The sequence below is a fragment of the Rhinopithecus roxellana genome, chromosome 8, assembly GCF_007565055.1.
Source record: "Rhinopithecus roxellana isolate Shanxi Qingling chromosome 8, ASM756505v1, whole genome shotgun sequence".
NCBI lineage: Eukaryota > Metazoa > Chordata > Mammalia > Primates > Cercopithecidae > Rhinopithecus > Rhinopithecus roxellana.
This window is the reverse complement of record NC_044556.1, coordinates 2349660-2368182: the sequence shown is the minus strand read 5'-3', so window position 1 is coordinate 2368182 and position 18523 is coordinate 2349660. Positions and strand designations below refer to the sequence as shown.

The 18523-nt window shown below is 53.6% G+C and overlaps 1 protein-coding gene and 1 long non-coding RNA gene across 8 annotated transcripts in view; one reads left to right on the top strand and one right to left on the bottom strand.

Annotated features, from left to right (window-relative positions):
- LOC104661049 overlaps positions 1 to 15180 on the top strand; it is a 49842-nt gene extending 34662 nt beyond the window's left edge. For 2 of the 3 annotated variants that reach the window (XR_747798.2, XR_004058678.1), the window contains 3 exons: positions 333 to 1180; positions 14752 to 14894; positions 15056 to 15165. This is a non-coding gene — a long non-coding RNA (uncharacterized LOC104661049). Of the gene's footprint in view, positions 1 to 332; positions 1181 to 14751; positions 14895 to 15052 lie in introns of all 3 variants that reach the window. The other variant, XR_004058677.1, reaches the window with a different exon arrangement.
- The window catches only part of ADGRL1 (adhesion G protein-coupled receptor L1), a 61809-nt gene that overhangs the window by 20718 nt on the left and 22568 nt on the right, over positions 1 to 18523 (bottom strand). For 2 of the 5 annotated variants that reach the window (XM_030935390.1, XM_030935391.1), the window contains exons 2-4: positions 15099 to 15263; positions 10035 to 10248; positions 2211 to 2320 (exon numbers count right to left, since the gene is read on the bottom strand). In XM_030935390.1, coding sequence (XP_030791250.1) covers positions 2211 to 2320; positions 10035 to 10248; positions 15099 to 15168 — 394 coding nt within the window. In that variant the 5' untranslated portion in view covers positions 15169 to 15263. Of the gene's footprint in view, positions 1 to 2210; positions 2321 to 10034; positions 10249 to 15098; positions 15264 to 18523 lie in introns of those variants that run through there. The other 3 variants (XM_030935388.1, XM_030935389.1, XM_030935392.1) reach the window with 2 other exon arrangements.

Sequence of the window (18523 nt, the reverse complement as noted above, 5' to 3'; positions counted from 1 at the left end):
ATGCACGTGTCTCCTGTCTCCCCAAGGGCTCAGGCTCTCTCTTTTTCATCAGACAGGCGGCCACCCATCATCTGAACTGTCCTGCCCTCTGTCCCTGGAGCCCGCCTGTTCTCTGTCGGTTGTGGCCCCTGGACCACACTCAGGTCCTCAGCTCCAGGAAGTCTCTCAGCTCCTCTCCTCCCCTAGCTTCTTTCCTGCCACTTGATCTGAGCCTCTCGTCTACTTGCTTTGGCTTCCACTTGGACCAGGGAGTTTTTCCTGCCCTTTATCTCACTGGCCTCGGGAGAAGTTGGGTTCATTCTCCGTTCTTATTTTAATTTTGATTACCACAGCAATAATCGTAATTGACAAGAGGCATTACAAGGAGTTGCAACAAAAGCAACAACTACCAAGTGTCCAGCACTCACGAGGGGACAGCAACTATGCTAGGCACCTCACGGGCCATCTTTCAAGAACCCTGCCTACAGATGGGAAAACTGAGGCACAGTGAAGTGAGGCCACATGGCTGGCGGAAGCAGGCACCATTTCCTTTGCATCTATAGCTCGTGTGCACACAAGCTTGACACACTGTCACTACTCCTTGCAGCTTCCAAGGGAAGGCTTTTGACCCCTCTTCACCCCATCACAGATGAATAAACAGGCTCAGCTGGCTGAAATGGCATCGGTAATATTACTGAGTACGTCCTGAACCAGGCATGGGTCTGGGCGCTGGGGCGGTAGGTGAAGACGAAGCCTCTGCCCTTGGGAAGTTTACACTTGGCACTCAAAACCCTGCCTCCGGGAGCGGCTGGCCGGCCTGGGCCAAGCGCTTCTCACAGGCCATCTCGTGGACTCCCTCCTCCCTCCGTAGTGGCCCAGAGAAATGAAGTCATTTGCTCAGGTTTCAGAGCCAGAAAACTCAAAGAGTCCAGTCGAGCCTTGAACCTACACCCATCTGACTGCCCCCCTGTGCTGAGCTCGCTCCCTCCCGCCCCCTTTCCCGGCTGCCCCAGCCGCGGGAGTCGGCCGTGTCCCCAGTGCTGTGGGGAGGCTTCAAGGAGCAGATGGGCGTCCCCCTCAGTGGTGGCTGAAGGCCTCAGGTGCTGAAAGGAAAGGACGAGGAGTAAAAGAAGAAAATTACGGAAGCACAGAAGGGATCCTGTTTCCCCACCATCGAATCACCTGCGAGGAGAAATCAAAGGTTGGTGGGGAAGGTTGGGGTGGGAGGGGAGAGGAGGGAGAGTTACAGGGCCTCTTGGTCCCCAACCCCGGCCCACCACACTCAGACACCCTGATGGCCCTGCCTTCTCCCCACCCTGCCCAGAGGCCCTACCACCAGGTTGGCCACATGGAACCCATTGTGGGAGGAGAGGGGAACGGATAACGGGAAGGAGGGAGGGAGGAGAGAGGGCAGGAAAAAGGTGATGTCAAGGGTGGGGTGCTGAGGAGGAGAGACCCTGTCTTTGTCTGATCCCCTTGGCCAGGTAAAAGATGGCCAGGCTCCTGGCTCCCCAGATCACTTTCTTCAGGCGGCCTGGAGGCCATCTTCAGTCCAACATGGCGGCATTTCCTTTGCAGACAGGAAGTGCCACATGGTAATGGGGAAACCAATGGGGAGCTATGAATCTGTTGAAAATGCCCCCCAGCCCTTCACCCTGGATCTGCCACCAGGCCTCGGAGGGTGGTATGCCGCTCTATGGGTGTAGAGTCCAGCTTCCATGATTGGGAAGGAGTGTGTGGGGAGTGAGGGTGCTGAGAGAAAGAAGAGGTGTTGAGAGGGGCAGTGGGGTTAAGTGAGAGGGAAGAGAAAGTAGATGAGAAGGGTCAGAAAAGGAAGGGATGTGAGAAGAGGAGGGAGGCAGATGGGCGAGAAAAGCATCAAGGCCAAGGGAGAAGAGAGAGATGTAAGTGTGCCAGGCAGAGCACAGGACCATAGCCTGGCAGTGTGGAAATGAGTACAGGATGCATGAAGAAGCAGGGTGAGTGGGCTGGGGTAAAGAGAGCTGGAGAAGGTGCCCCCACAGGAGGGGACAGAGTCTGTGAGGTGGGGGAGCAGGCACTGAGTAAGGACAGTAGTGTCTGGGAGAAGAGAATGTGTGTTGGAGAGAGCAGGCCCGGCTGTCCCCTCTGTGCCCAGGCCCCATGCACGTGTGTGCATGTGTCAAGGTGTCTCCTCCTCACTCACTCATGGGGGAAGGGCCCGCGTCCGCACAAGGAACAAGATGACTCACTGTAGGGGACACAGTCGTACTGCACCTCCAGGTACTTGTAGGTCCCAGGACAGGGGTCAGGAAAGGCATCCGAGCCGGCGACCACCACGCACTGGGTGCGGTTGTTACACCTTCAGAGGAGAGACAGGGTATTGGGAAAGAAACACATAGACTGGATTGGGGGCAGGAGGGGTTCATGCTCCAGGGTGTCATAGACACCCCCAAATTGGGAAGGGGCAGTGGAGCTGGAAACCAAGTGATATAGTTTGGATCTGTGTCTGCACCCCAATCTCATGTTGAATTGTGATCTCCAGTGTTGGAGGTGGGGCCTGGTGGGAGGTGACTGGATCATGGGGACAGTTTCTAATGAATGGTTTTAGCACCATCCCCTCCGTGCTGTTGAGATCTGGTTGTTTAAAAGTGTGTAGCACCGCCCCTGTTCTCTTTTCCTCCTACTCTGGCCATGTAAGACGTTCCTGCTTCCCCTTCACCTTCTGCTATGATTGTAAGTTTTCTGAGGCCTCCCCAGAAGCAGAAGCTACTATGCTTCCTGTACAGCCTGCAGAACTATGAGCCAATTAAACCTCTTTTCTTTATAAACTACCCAATCTCAGGTATTTATTTATACCAGTATAAGAACGAACTAATATACCAAGCCCAGAGGCCTTGTGTGGGCACTTTTTTGCTTCCTGCCTGCTCTCTCTTTCCCATCAGTGTTCTTCTACTTTCAGCCCCAGCACAGCATCATCCTCAGAGCTGAGAAGGAGGAGTCACCCCCTAAACAGTGCTTTCCTGGCCACCCCTCATCACTTTCATTCTGAATGTAGCTGACACTATTATATCCTTGGCATTTTTCTTTAAATGGACTTTAAAGCACCCGCATTGGTCACTGGAGAGTAATACATGTGAAGTCATGCACGTGAGGTGGTGCCTCTGCGAACTTACGATCAATGAAATGTTCAGTGTCCAGCTGTGTCCACTTCACACCATCTCGTGGACACGTCCCACCCTGTGGGCAGTGCTGCTGTGCAGACTTATAGCCAGTGCAGCCAGGAGAAAGCATCCCCAGGGAAAAGCCATTCTCGGTTCCCAAGAGGGAACTCCTCCAAGTCAATGTCAACTTCCCAGGGGGCTGGCTAGCATGTAAGGGGGAACCTATTTAACAACAACAAAAAGATGTGTCTCATCTGCTATCTGTCTCTCTGTCCCCACTGTCAGGGTCCCTGTCCCTTGCAGCAGGCTGGGGCTAGGCCAGGCAGGATGCGGGCATGCAGGACATAGTTTGACAGGCTTCCCGACAGGTATGGGGCAGAAGAGGCCCGGTGTCTCCCCTTCAATCCTGCTCTTAACCAAGGGTACCAAACACAGGCAGACACTTGAGAAGCGACGAAGGATCTAGCAGGGAGAGAGAAAAATGCAGGGCAGGATGGGGCATGGGAAGGTCTGTCTGTATCCATCCACCTCACCCTCTTCTTTAAAAATAGAACACTGGGCCGGGCGTGGTGGCTCACGCCTGTAATCCCAGCACTTTGGGAGGCCGAGGTGGGCGGATCATGAGGTCAGGAGATTGAGGCCATCTTGGCTAACACGGTGAAACCCCATCTCTACTAAAAAAATACAAAAAATTAGCCAGGCATGGTGGCAGACACCTGTAGTCCCAGCTACTCAGGAGGCTGAGGCAGGAGAATGGCCTCAACCTGGGAGGTGGTGCTTGCAGTGAGCCGAGATGGCGCCACTGCACTCCAGCCTGGGCGACAGAGCGAGACTCCGTCTCAAAAAAAAAATAGAACACTGGCTGGGCGTGGTGGCTCACACCTGCAATCCTAGCACTTTGGGAGGCTGAGGCGGGCAGATCACCGGGTCAGGAGTTTGAGACCAGCCTGACCAACATGGTGAAACCCTGTCTCTACTAAAAATACAAAAATTAGCCAGGCGTGGTGGTGCATGTCTGTAACCCCAGCTACACAGGAGGCTAAGCAGGAGAATCGCTTGAACCCGGGAGGCAGAGCTTGCAGTGAGCTGAGACTGAGCCACTGCACTCCAGCCTGGGTGACAGAGCGAGACTCCATCTCAAATGAAACAAAACAAAACGAAAAATAGAATACTGGGGCAGGGTGCAGTGGCTCACGCCTGTAATCCCAGAACTTTGGGAGGCTGTGGTGGACAGATCACTTCTTGAGGCCAGGAGTTTGAGAGCAGCCTTGCTAACATGGTAAAACCCCATCTCTACTAAATATACAACAATTAGCCAGGCGTGGTGGGGCACACTGGTAATCCCAGCTACTCGGGAGGCTGAGGCACAAGAATCACTTGAACCCAGGACGCAGAGGTTGCAGTGAGCCAAGATCGCACCACTGCACTCCAGAAGTAGACAATTCATACGTTTCGAGTTGTGTGCTGTTGTGAGTAGCCTGATGAAATCTCATGCTGTATGGAGCGTATCCATGCTCTATCTGCTCCCTGTCTGTTAGTCACACTAGTGGTCATCTCAGTTATCCATCAACTGTCACGGTTTCATAGTGCTTATGTTCAAGTAGCCCTTAGTTTATGTAACAGTATTTTACTACTAAAAATTATTATTGTTGTTAGTATCTTACTGTGCCTAGTTTATTTTACTTTATTTTATTATTATTATTTTTTGAGACAGGGTCCCATTCTGTCACCGAGGCTGGAGTACAGTGGTACAATCCTGGCTCACTGCAGCCTCGGCCTCCTAGGCTCAAGTGATCCTCCAGCCTTTGCCTCCCAAGTAGCTGGGACTACAGGTATGTGCCACCATGCCCTGCTAATTTTTGTATTTTTAGTAGAGATGGGGTTTTGCCATGTTGCCTCGGCTGGTCTCAAACTCCGGGGTTCAAACAACCTACCTGCCTCAACCTCCCAAAGTGCTGGGATTACAATTGTATGCCATCACACCCAGCCTATTTTATTTTATTATTATTTTTTAGACAGGGTCTTACTCTGTTGCCCAGGATGGGAAGCAGTGATGTGATCATGGCTCACTGCAGCCTCAACTTCCCAGGTTATTCTCCTGCCTCAGTCTCCTGAGTAGCTGGGACTATAGGCATGCACCACCACACCTGGCTAATTTTTCTGTATTTTTAGTAGAGATGGGGTTTCGCCATGTTGCCCAGGCTGGTCTCGAACTCCTGGGCTCAAGTGATCCGCCCGCCTCAGCCTCTCAAGTGCTGGGATTACAGGCATGAGCCACCGCATCTAGCTGCGCCTAATTTGTAAATTAAACTGTATTATAATTAGGGATGTATGGGAGAAAACATGGTATATACAAGGTTCAGTAAGTAGCTCTCTGCGGTTTTAGGCATCTACTGGGGTTCTTGGAGCGTTTCCCCAGTGGATAAGTGGGGACTACTGTACCCAGAAGAATTTAAAACAAGCAAATCATTGTACATGCACATTCACAGCTGGATTATTCACAATCACCAAAAAGTGGAGGCAGCCCAAATGTCCACCAACAAATGAATAGCTAGGCTGGGCGCAGTGGCTCATGGCTGTAATCCCAGCACTTTGGGAGACCAAGGCTGGCAGATCAATTGAGGTCAGAAGTTTGAGGCCAGCCTGGCCAACATGGTGAAACCTCGTCTTTACTAAAAACACAAAAAATAGCTGGGCGTGGTGGTGCATGCTTGTAGTCCCAGCTACACGGGACATGGAAGCAGGAGGACTATTTGAACCAGAAAACAGCAGAAAGCGGAGGCTGCAGTGAGCCCAGATCATGCCACTGCACTCCAGCCTGGGGGACAGAGCGAGACCCCGTCTCAAAAAAAAAAAAAAAAAAAGCCTCCAGGCTTGGCTGTGGAGCAGCAGGGGTTGGGGACTCAGTGGAGAGGAAGCAGGACTACTCCAGAGGCCTCGTCACACTCCCTCAGCCCCAGTAACTGTTATGCACAGCATTCCCCATGGACTTGGGAACTGGGCCAGATACTGTACTAGGTGCTGGAGAGATAATGGAGAAGAATGCAGTCCCCCAAAGCTGGTGTTGAATGAAGTCAGCAGGGAGAATTTGGAGAGGTGGGAGGAAGGGGGCTCCCAGGGAGGGGGCACACAGCCTAAGCAAAGGCTGGAGCCTGGACTGAGAATGCCCATGTAGGGGTGTCAGGAGACAAGAAGCAGGGAAGAGAGGCAAGACTGTTGGAGGGGAATGGCAGTTTGAGAGAGACAGAGGAGGAGGAGGAGGAGATGATGAGGCGCCTCCAGCCCAGCCCAGCCCGGCCCAGCTGTCTCAGCCACCTGAACACTCCCATCTGCTGCCCAAACTTCTGCTCTCCTGGGACTCTCAGTGACCCGCTCCTCCCCGAGTAACACACATTTTTTTTTTTTTTTTGGTTTGAGACATAGTCTCACTCTGTCACCTAGGCTGGAGTATAGTGGTATTATCTTGGTTCACTGCAACCTCCACCTCCCAGGTTCCAGGGCTTCTCCTGCCTCAGCCTCCCAAGTAGCTGGGACTACAAGCTCGCACCACCATACCAGGCTAATTTTTGTATTTTTAGTAGAAGATGGGATTTCACCATGTTGGCCAGGCTGGTCTCGAACTCCTGACCTCAGGTGATCCACCCACCATGGCCTCCCAAAGTGCTGGGATTATAGGAGTGAACCACCACGCTCGGTCTGTTTTTTTTTTTTTTTTTTTTAAGAGACAGGGTCTCGCTCAGTCACCCAGGCTGGAGTGCAGTGGGATCACAGCTAATTAAAGCCTCAAACTCCTGGGCCCAAGTGATCCTCCTGCATCAGTCATCTGAGTAGCTGGGACCACAGGCACACACTACCATGACTGGCCAATTTATTTTTTAGCTTTTAGTAGAGACAGAGTCTTGCTACGTTGCCCAGGCTGGTCTCGAACTCTTGACCTAAAGAGATCCCCCTGCCTTGGCCTCCCAAAGTGCTGGGATTACAGGCATGAGCCGCCTCCAGCCTGGGTGTAATTTGAAGGAAAGGCTGATTGGCTCTATGTGGACTGACTGTGGGTGTGAGAGAGGCTTGTGCAGATTTGCCTCAGCCTGGGGCAACCACGCTCCATGCTCACACACACAGTCACAAACACACTCAGAGAAATACAAATACACTCTCAGTCAACCACACACAAACCCTCATCCACATACACACATCTGCCCACAGACACACTTAAACACACAAATACACGGCCACACCCATCCACCCACCCCCACACACGCTCACCCATCCACCCCACCACTCACACATATGAAAACACACACCTCAGTCAGCCACACACTCTAACACACATGCTCAAAGAGATACGCTCACATACATGCTCACACCCACACCTGCTCACATACACTTAAACACACCAAACACACTCACAGACATATAACCACATATTTACCCACAAACACCCACATTCACACACACACATCCACCCACCCAGATAACACACTCCAATACACACACTCATAAAGACAGACACACTCAGACACACTCAAAGACATATGTTTAGTCACATACCTCTGCACACACCCACACCTGTTCACACACAGACACACATAGTCACAATCACACACATTTAGTCACACACTCAAAAACACACACATACACTAAAATACACACACAGGCTGAGCGCAGTAGCTCATGCTGGTAATCCCAGCACTTGAGGGGGCCAAGGCAGGCAGGCAAATCACCTGAGGTCAGGAGTTCAAGACCAACCTGGCCAACATGGTGAAACCCTGTCTCTACAAAAATACAAAAATAAGCTGGGCATGATGGTGTGTGCCTGTAATCCCAAGCTACTGGGGAAGCTGAGCTGGGAGAATTGCTTGAACCCTGGAGGTGGAGGTTGCAGTGAGCTGAGATCACACCACTGCACTGCAGCCTAGGTGACAGAGCAAGATTCTGTCTCAAAAATAAAATAGGCCAGTGCAGTGGCTCACGTATGCAATCCCAGCACTTTGGGAGGCCAAGGTGGGCAGACCACGAGGTCAAAAGATCGAGATTGGCTGGGCGCGGTGGCTCACGCCTGTAATCCCAGCACTTTGGGAGGCTGAGGTGGGCGGATCACGAGGTCAGGAGATCGAGACCATCCTGGCTAACACGGTGAAACCCCGTCTCTACTAAAAAATACAAAAAAATCAGCCAGGTGTGGTGGCGGGCGCCTGCAATCCTGGCTACCCAGGAGGCTGAGGCAGGAGAATGGCGTGAACCCGGGAGGCGGAGCTTGCAGTGAGCCGAGGTTGCGCCACTGCACTCTAGCCTGGGCAACAGAGCGAGACTCCATCTCACAAAAAAAAAAAAAAAAAAGAGAGAGAGAGATCGAGACCATCCCGGCCAATATGGTGAAACCCTGGCTCTATTAAAAATACAAAAAAATTAGCTGGGTGTGGTGGCAGGCGCCTGTAGTCCCAGCTACTCGGGAGGCTGAGGCAGGAGAATCACTTGAACCCAGGATGCAGAGGCGGCAGTGAGCCGAGATTGCGCCACTGCACTCCAGCCTGGGTGACAGAGCGAGACTCTGTCTCAAAAATTAAGTAAATAAATAAAATAAAACAAAACAAATACACAATCACACTCATAGATGCATGCAATCACACAGACACACTCCAAGTTCCAGTCTTGCATGCTCAAGCACTCACCCCACACAAGTCTCGAACTCTTGACCTAAAGAGATCCCCCTGCCTTGGCCTCCCAAAGTGCTGGGATTACAGGCATGAGCCGCCTCCAGCCTGGGTGTAATTTGAAGGAAAGGCTGATTGGCTCTATGTGGACTGACTGTGGGTGTGAGAGAGGCTTGCGCAGATTTGCCTCAGCCTGGGGCAAATCTCTCACACAGGCCTGTGCTTCCATCATCTGTGCTCAGGTGTCTCGTCCTTGGAGTAGCCTGATGAGCTCTCAAATCTGGGATGGGTGGGTGCGGTGGCTCATGCCTGTCATCCCAGCACTTTGAGAGGCCGAGGCAGGAGGATTGCTTGAGGCCAGGAGTTTAAGACCAGCCTGGGCAACACAGCAAGACCCTGCCTCTACAAAAAAATAAAATAAAATTAGCCAGGCATGATGGCCATGTGCCTGTAGTCCCAGCTACTCAGGAGGCTGAGGCGGGGGGATTGCTTGAGCCTGAGAGGTCAGAGGTGCAGCGAGCTATGATTGTGCCACTGTGCGCCAGCCTGGGCAACAGAGTGAGACCCTATCTCCAAAAAAAAAAAAAAAAGTCTGGGATAAAGGGAAAAGTCCTCCCATGACACCTCCACTCTGTCCTGCTGTTCTTTATATTTTTTTAAAAGCTCCAAACTACCCTGGTTAAGGCTGGGCCTGGTGGCTTATCTCATGCCTGTAATGACAGCACTTTGGGAGGTCGAGGTGGACAGATCACCTGAGGTCAGGAGTTCGAGACCTGCCTGGCCAATTACAAAACCCTGTCTCTACTAAAAATACAAAAAAATTAGCCAGGCACGGTGGCATGCGCCTATAATCCCCAGCTACTTGGGAGGCTGAGACAGAAGAATCGCCTGAACCCAGGAGGTGGAGGTTGCAGTGAGCCGAGATGCCACTGCACTCCAGCCTGGGTGACAGAGTGAAACTCTGTCTCAAAAACAAACAAAGTGCCCTGGCTGATCTTGGGATGGAAGCTTTTGGAAGCAAGTGGCTGGTGTGGGGAGGGACTTGCCAGTGTACGTATGGGTATAGGCCTCTGTGGGGGGCACCGGCTGGTTGTGGGGAGATGGACTGGGTCTTATTCTCATCTGCATAGGGCCCAGCACCCATTAAGTGCTCAGTAAACATGTATTGAATGCATTAAAAAAAGACATAAGGTGAACGGGTGCACCGGCAGGTGTCCAGTGCTTTTAGGCGGGCGCTTCATCCAGGAGAGAGCCCGCTCACCTCTGTGACATGATCTTGAAGGCATCCGGCAGGTAGCACTGCACGTTCTCCATCTGGAAAGGGTCGGCATCGCAAATCTTGTCGTCCGTGCGCCCGTAGTTGGCGTTCTCCACCATGATGACGTCGCTGCCAGGGCACCGCAGCTCGATGGGGTAGCCTTCACACGCCAGCTCCCGGCGCATCAGCCCGAACGGGAGCCCGGCCCGGCTCAGGCCTGCGGAGAGGGTTGGGGACGGTGTCACTCCCGGGCTTTGGCCAGGAAGGAAAGACCCTGCCCACTGCCGAGAAAACACCACCTCTAGCTTGGCTGTGTCCCGGAGGCCGGCGGAGGCAGCCTCAGTTGATTCAGCTGTAGAATGGGCCTCTTGGTGTGCCCATTTGTGTAGTGAGGACATTAACCTGCTGCAAAGAGAGCCTGGACTCTCACCTCCTAGGAGGTGACGTCTAAGCCTTTGGAATGCTCTGCTTGAGTATCTGTTTTCCTAGGGTGCTTGGGCTACACCAGATATGCTGTTATGGATTGAACTGTGTCCCCCCCCGAAAATTCATATGCTGAAGTCCTAACCCCCAGGACCTGAAAATGTGAGATTGTTTGGAGATAAAGTCTTCATAGAGGTACATTCAAATGAGGCTGTTAGGGTAGGCCCCGATCCAATATGACTGTGGTCCTTATAAACACGGAAAATTTTGGCCAGGCGCAGAGGCACACACCTGTAACCCCAGCATTGTGGGAGACCGAGGTGGGCAAATTGACCAGTAGTTCGAGACCAGCCTGGGCAATATAGTAAAACCCTGTCTCTACAAAAATACACAAATTAGCCAGACGTGGTGGCACACACCTATAGTCCCAGCTACTGGGGAGGCTGAGGTGGGAGGATCACCTCAGCCCAGGAGGTTGAGGCTCCAGTGAGCCATGATTGTGCCATTGCACTCTAGCCTGGGCAACAGAGCAAGACCCTATCTATCTCAATAAAAAAAGAGGGGGTGGGAGGCTGTTTTTAAGGCAGGATCTTCCTCTGTCACCCAGGTTGGAGTGCAGTGGTGCGATCACGGCTTACTGCAGTCTCAAATTCCTGGGCTCAGGTGATCCTCCCTCAACCTCCCAAGTAGCTGGGACTACAGATTCACGCCACCATGCCCAGCTAATTTTTAAAATTGTTTCTTAGACATGGGTCCCTTTTCTATGTTGCCCAGGCTAGTCTGGTCTCAAGCACTCCTCCTGCCTTGGCCTCCTAGAGTGCTAGGATTATGGGACTGAGCCCTCGCACCTGGCTAAAAGGGGAAATCTGGGCACAGACGTGTAAAGGGGTAAGACAGTGTGAAGACACAGGAGCAGGCGGCCATCTAGCTACAAGTCAAGGAGAGGCCAGGCACCATGGCTGACACCTGTAATCCCAGCACTTTGGGAGGCTGAGGCGGGCAGATCACCTGAGGTCAGGAGTTCAAGACCACCCTGGCCAACATGGTGAAACCCCGTCTCTACTAAAAAACTACAAAAATTAGCCGGGTGTGATGGCGGGCGCCTGTAATCCCAGCTACTCAGGAGGCTGAGGCAGAAGAATTGCTTGAACCCAGGAGGTGGAAGTTGCAGTGATGGCATGCAAAGATCATGCCATTGTACTCCAGTCTGCGCGACAAACAAACAAAGACACATGGTCTCTGGTACTTTGTTAGGACGGCCCTAGTTAATGAATACGCTAATAGGACTTAGGGCAGGAGCTCTGGGTCACGTGGTCTCAGCTGACCTCTAGATGTGCTAGAGATTCAGCTTAGCCCTGCAGGTGGTCAATCAGGGCTACAGAACTGAACTCCAATACAGACCCTGGACAACAAGGCTTGGGGGAGCCTCTCTGGTTGGCAGTACACCATGTGTGTTGTCGTCACACATTGTTGCCGGGAGAGTTAATGCTGTCCAGGACTCTACTGGAGGGGGTAATTGGAAACTCCATGAATGGAACTTTCTTGGACTCTACCCTATGCACCTCTTCCCTTGTCTGATTTTTATTTGTTTTGAGACAGAGTCTCGCTCTGTCACACAGGCTGGAGTGCAATGGTGCAATCTCAGCTCACTGCAACCTCTGCCTCCCAGGTTCAAGTGATTCTCCTGCCTCAGCCTCCCGAGTAGCTGGGATTACTGGCGCCTGCCACCACACTCCACTCATTTTTGTATTTTTAGTAGAGACGGGGTTTCGCCATGTTGGCCAGGCTGGTCTCAAACTCCTGACCTCAGGTGATCTGCCCGCCTGAGCCTCCCAAAGTGCTGGGATTACAAGCGTGAGCCACCACGCCGGGCCTATTTGTTTTTTCAGACAGGGTCTCACTCTGTCACCCAGGTTGGAGCACAGTGGCGCGATCATAGCTCACTGCAGCCTCAAACTCCTGGGCTCAAGGGATCCTCCTGCCTCAGCCTCCCGAGTAGCTGGGACTATAGGCACATACCACCATGCCTGGCTAATTTTTTATATTTTTCGTAGAGATGGGGTAGTTGCCATGTTGCCCAGGCTGGTCTCGAACTCTTGAGCTCAAGCAATCCTCCCGCCCTGGCTTCCCACAGCATTGGGATTACAGGAGTGAGCCAGTGCACCTGGCCCTGATTTTCATCTGTATCCTTTTGATGTAATAAACTGAGAACATAACACCTTCTAGTCAGTTCCAAGTCACTTCTAGTGAATGATCATACCTGAGTGCTCTCTGGGGGACCCCCAAATGTATTGTTGGTGTCAGAAGTGAAGCTTGTCTTGGGGACTTCCCTAATTTCACCCCACCCCATGCGAGGAGCAGAGAAAGCACAGGAATGAACTCATGTTTCTAGAAGAAACCACAGAGACTGGTTTTGCGGCTGACAGGGCAGATGTGAGGGCTGGTTCAGAATGGAGATTCGGGCCCTATGCTGGGCCTGCTGGATCAAAATCGCAGGGGTGAGGCCAGGAACCTGCAGGGCTATGTGCCAACCAGGTGATGGTGATGCATGATCAAATTCGAACAGTGGCCGGGCGCAGTGGCTCATGCCTGTAATCGCAGCATTTTGGGAGGCCGAGGTAGGTGGATCACCTGAGGTCAGGAGTTCAAGATCAGCCTGGCCAACATGGTGAAACTCCATCTCTACTAAAAATACAAAAAATTAGCTGGGCGTGGTGGCGGGCACCTGTAATCCCAGCTGCTCAGGAGGCTGAGGCAGGAGAATCGCTTGAACCCGGGAGGCAGAGGTTGCAGCGAGCCAAGATCATGCCACTGTACTCCAGTTTGGGTGACAAGAGCAAAACTCCGTCTCAAAATAAAAATATAAAAAAAGTTTGAATACCCACTGTTGTTCTCTCCCCAACCTCAGTTTCCCAATCTGTAAAATGAGCACCTACAGCCCTGGGTCATCCTGCAGGGATTCTGTGCCTTAGAAAATGCTCTTGAAGGAAGCAAGGAGCATGGCACCCTGCACATGGAGGGTGCCTGATCAGTATCATCTGGGAAACCTCCCGGGGTTTCACTGTGACAAGGAAGGGATGTGTCCTGAGCAGGCTGAGCTCCCGGGGGGGACTGCACTGCCCCATGTCGGCCATTATTTTGTACCACACGGGGACGGAGAACCAGAATGTAGGAGCCAGACAGCCGGCTGGGATTGGAATTCCAGCCTGGCCACTCCCTGGCTGCAGCCTCATCCAAGTCACTGACCGCCTCTGTGTCTCTGTCCCTCCCCTGAGGGGCAGAGAGGACAATTCCCATCTCACAGGGCTGTTGTGATGGCTCCAGGGTGTTAATGTGCGCAGAGCGCAGTAAGATGATATGAATGCTAATTATTGTTATTATGAGTATTATTAAGGCGGTTTGTGTGCACAACAGAGGGTGCCTGGCAGGGTCCATGCTGGCCGGGGCAGCATCTTCTGTGACGCTGGTCCCAGCCAGGCCCTGCGGGGTGCTGGAGGGGAGCAGGGATTCAGCCAGGGGCCCAGACGCCCCAGTGTGGGGACCGTCTCTTGTAGGTGAAGGAAGTGGTCCCTGCTGTATGAGGTATCGGGAGGGCACTCGTGTGGGACAGTCACGGAGTCGAGCCTTTCCAGAGATCTGGGTGGGTACCCCAGGGGTATGGCAGGGAGGCCCCTGGGGTTTTTTGGGGTGAGTTGAGTCCCAGCAGGGGGAACATTTCACATGTGTTCCTCCAGCACCATCTGCCTCCTCATCTAATTTTAGCCTTCCCGGGCTTGGGGGGGAGGGCCGGGGGTGGAAGCCTGGCTCAGATGGGTCTGGGGGTGGAGGCGGCCCCTCCCGGCCCAGCTGGGGCTATAGGGCAGGACCCGGATGGGCAGCGAATGTAGCAGCAGGGGAGTGAGGCTGCTGGCCAGCGGGGCAGTGCCAAGGCCCAGGGGCCCAGCCGAACCGTGTCCCTTCAACCTTTGGAGCTTTCCAGAGGGCAGGGCCGGAGGGAGCAGAGTCACCCGCCCATGCCCTTCACACAGGGATGTCAGGGCAGGCAGGGGGCACATCCCAGGGTGAGGGGCGAGGCCCACTGGTCTCTTCTCTTCGCCTCTCACCTTATCCCGCCCTTGCTCCTGGCCTGGGCCCGCCACGGGGCCAGTAATTGAGTAATCGGTGAGGGTGGGCGGGCAGGCTTGGGGCACTAATTGTGGCGTGTGCAGGATCCCAGGGCCGGCATAGGGCTGAGCGGGTAATTAGTTGTTTTTAAATAAACGTCAGCGGGCATGCTTTAATTAAGCCTTCTTCCCAGTGAGAGCCTTGAAGATGTAATCACAGAGACAGAGAGAGAGAGAGAGGGAGAGAGGAGCATCGGCTCACCAAGAAGGCCTGTCCTCGTCCCAGGGGCCACAGCGGGATGGCCCCTACCAACCTGGCCCAGCTGACTTGTTGGAGGTGAGGGGATGGTCCAGGGGCCTCTTGGTGGCACTGGGGTATGTGTTACCACTGAGTCTTCCACTGGCCTGATGCAGCTGAGGTCTGGGCAGGGCGGGGGGCTGTGATTATTTACTGAGTGATCAGGAGGGCTTTCAACATTTTATCTGCCTTCCCAGCAGGGTTTGGGAGCCGAGGCCCCTCCCCGGCGCCAGCAGCACCTACCTTGGGTGGCCGAGGTGACCAGGACGGCGGTGACACACAGATTCCAGAGCACTGCGGCCAGGCGGGCCATGGTGGCAGCCGGGTACGTGTCCGAGACTCTCAGTGGCCTGTGCGGGGGGCTTCGCCCCGCATCACCTGGCGGGCACCACGGCCTGGACCACCAGCCTGGGGGAGGACAGGGAGAGTGAGGTGGGGATAGGCCTCCGGGCTGCTCCCCTCTCCTCCTGCTGGTGGCTGAGTGGCTCTGAGAGGCTGAGGTCCAGCACGTCCCTCGAGCCAGCCCTATCTGTAGGGCCCCCTCCAGGGCCTGCAGCTCACACCACAGCCCCCACCCCTACACGCAGCAGGCAGACCCACCCATCTGGGCACCTCTGGGCAAACAGACTGCCAACTCTTCCTCGCCAGAACCTCCTGGGACAGCTCCTCCGGAAGCCTCTTCCCCATGCCCCTGTCCTGACCCTGCCCACTCACCTCCCCGACCCGCATCTTCACTGTGAGAAAGGAGGAGATGAGCGTCCTCCTGAGTGAGGGACCCAGGCGTGCAGCCCAACTTGCAGCCTCCCTGTCTTGGGCAGGAATCCCAGCCCCCGCCCCCAGCCCCCTGCTTCCTGTCTCTCAAGCTCTGGTGGCTAATTAGAATCTAGCTGGCGCCACAGATCGGGAACCAGGGACGCCCAAGTCCCCTCTTTCCTCTCTGGGAGACCTTCAGGGTAAGCTGGAGACAGGCAGGCGGGGTGGGAGGGGGGCACTGCCTCCCCCTGTGGGGGTGGCGCAGGGGGGATGTGGGGGGGTGAGAATTGTGTGCTGTCCCCTGCCATCCTCCCCACCTGCTCTGTCACCAGGCATAGCGGCTCAGTTCTTTTTCTTTTTTTATTTTAGAAACCGGGTCTCACTCTGTTGCCCAGGCTGGAGTGCAATGATACAATCATAGCTCACTGCGGCCTCGACCTCCCAGACTCAAGCAATCCTCCCATCTCAGCCTCCTGAGTAGCTGAGATCGCAGGCTTGCACCACTATCACCAGCTAATTTTTAAATTTGTTGCAGAGAAGAGGTCTTGCTGTGTTGCCCAGACTGATCTCAAACTCCTGGACTTAAAAGAGCTTCCTGCCTGGGTCCCCCAAAACTTTGGAATTACAGGAGTGAACCACTGTGCCCAGTCCAGGGCTCGGTTCTAACCAGTTTCTTCCTGCCTCAAGGCTGTTCCTTCTCACCTCTCTCCCTGCCTCAGTCTCCCCAGATCCTCTCAAGTTTGCATGCTCAAATATCTGTCCTCAGCTCTTTATCTACACCCTGGTTCTCCAGGTGTGGCCCCAGCATACTGGAATCAGCCTTGCCAGGAACTTGGTAGAAACGCATTCTTTCTTTTTTTTTTTTTTCCGAGACAGAGTCTCGCTCTGTCGCCCAGGCTGGAGTGCAGTGGCGCGATCTCGGCTCACTGCAAGCTCCGCCTCCCGGATTCATGCCATTCTCCTGCCTCAGCCTCCCGAGTAGCTGGGACTACAGGCGCCCGCTACCATGGCCAGCTAATTTTTTTTGTATTTTTAGTAGAGACGGGGTTTCACTGTGGTCTCAATCTCCTGACCTCGTGATCCGTCCGTCTCGGCCTCCCCAAGTGCTGATGACAGGCGTGAGCCACCGCACCCGGCCTCTCTTTCTTTTATTAAGAGACAGGGTCCTGCTCTGTTGCCCAGGCTGGAGTACAGTGGCACAATGACGGCTCATTGCAACCTCCAGATCCTGGGTTTAAGTGATACTCCCACTTCAGCCTTTCCAGTAGCTGGAACCACAGGCTCTCGCCAACACGCCCAGCTAATTTTTAAATTTTTTATAGAGACAGGATCTTGCTATGTTGCCCAAGCTGGTCTCGAACTCCTGGCCTCAAATGATCCTCCTGTTGGCCGGGTGCAGTCTCAAAAAAAAAAAAAAAAAAAAAAAGATCCTCCTGCCTCAGTCTCCCAAAGTGCTGGGATTACAGGCGTGAGCCACTGTGCTGGCCAGAAATACACATTCTCTGAGGTGGGCCCTCCAGCATGGGAACCCCTGCTCTGTCACATCCAGCTGTCATCGCAGCCTGTCCCATCTCAGGCTGTCCTGGGCTCTCAGTGCTATCATTGAGGCAGCACTTTCAAATCTCTTATGTCCAGCCTGGAATCTCTCCTCCAAGCCCCCACTACTATTTCCCTGCTGAAAACCGAAACCCTTGCAATTGGCCCAGTTAGATCCCTGACCCCATTTCTGCCCCAGTCACTCCTGCCATTCCTGCACCACAGCAGGCCCTGCCCCAGGGCCTTTGCACCTGTCGCTTCTGCCAACCCACTGTCCACATGGCCGGCTCCTTCAACCCTCTGCTCAGATAGAACTATTCACCTGGTGTATAGAATGTCCTTTTCATGGGGCAGGGATCACTGAACTGTTTTGCTCATGGTAGCCGTATCTCCAACTTTTATTTACTTTTTTTTTTAGAGATAGGATCTTGCTCTGTCACTCACGCTGGAGTTTAGTGGTGAAATCATGGGTCACTGCAGCCTCCACCACCCAGGCTCAAGCGATCCTCCTGCCTCGGCCTCCCTAGTAGCTGAGACCACAGGTATACACCATCACGTCCAGCTAATGTATTTTATTTTGTAAAGATGAGGTCTTGCTATGTTGCCCAGGCTGAACATGAACTTCTGGCCTCAAGAGATCCTCCTGCCTCAGCATCCCAAAGTGCTGGGATTACTGTGTGAGGCCACCCCCACAGCTGACTTCATATCCTCAACTTTGAGAATAGGCCTGGCACGCGGCAATGAATTATTTGTTGAATGAATCTCAGATCCTAAAGCTAGGACTCTGCCTTGATTCCTCACCTTCCCTGTCATCCCCCTCACAGAAGCCATCCGCAAGTCCTGTGGGCTCTGCCTCCAAAGTATCTCACCGACCTGCCCGCTTCTGGCTCCAAGCACAGCACCCAGGTCCATGCCACCATCCTATGTCACCTGTACGTTGTCCCGGCCTCCTTGCCCGCCTCCCAATCCGCCCTCCACTCAGAGCTAAGGGACCACGTAATGACACTGATCCGAACATTAACCAGTCTCTGCTGGGGTCTCAGTTCCTCACCAGAGCCCAGAGGCTGTGGGTGAACTGGTACCACCAAGCTCTCCAAGCCCCATTCTGTCCTCCCTCCTGTTCCTGAAACATTCCAGTTCCAGCCCCCAAGCAGGATCCCTGCACATTGGCTGCAGCTGCTCATTGTTCAGGGCTCAGCAGCAAGGTCACCCCAGCAGAGTGACCTACCCTGGCCCCCTGCAAACAAAACAGCCCTCGCCTGCTGCCCTCACCCGCCATCCTTTTCCATGTTTTTAATTCACAGCTCTCAAGTGAGCACCTGAAATTACCTTTTCATATCAACACAAGCTTCTTGAGAGAGGCCCTTATAAATGAGCAC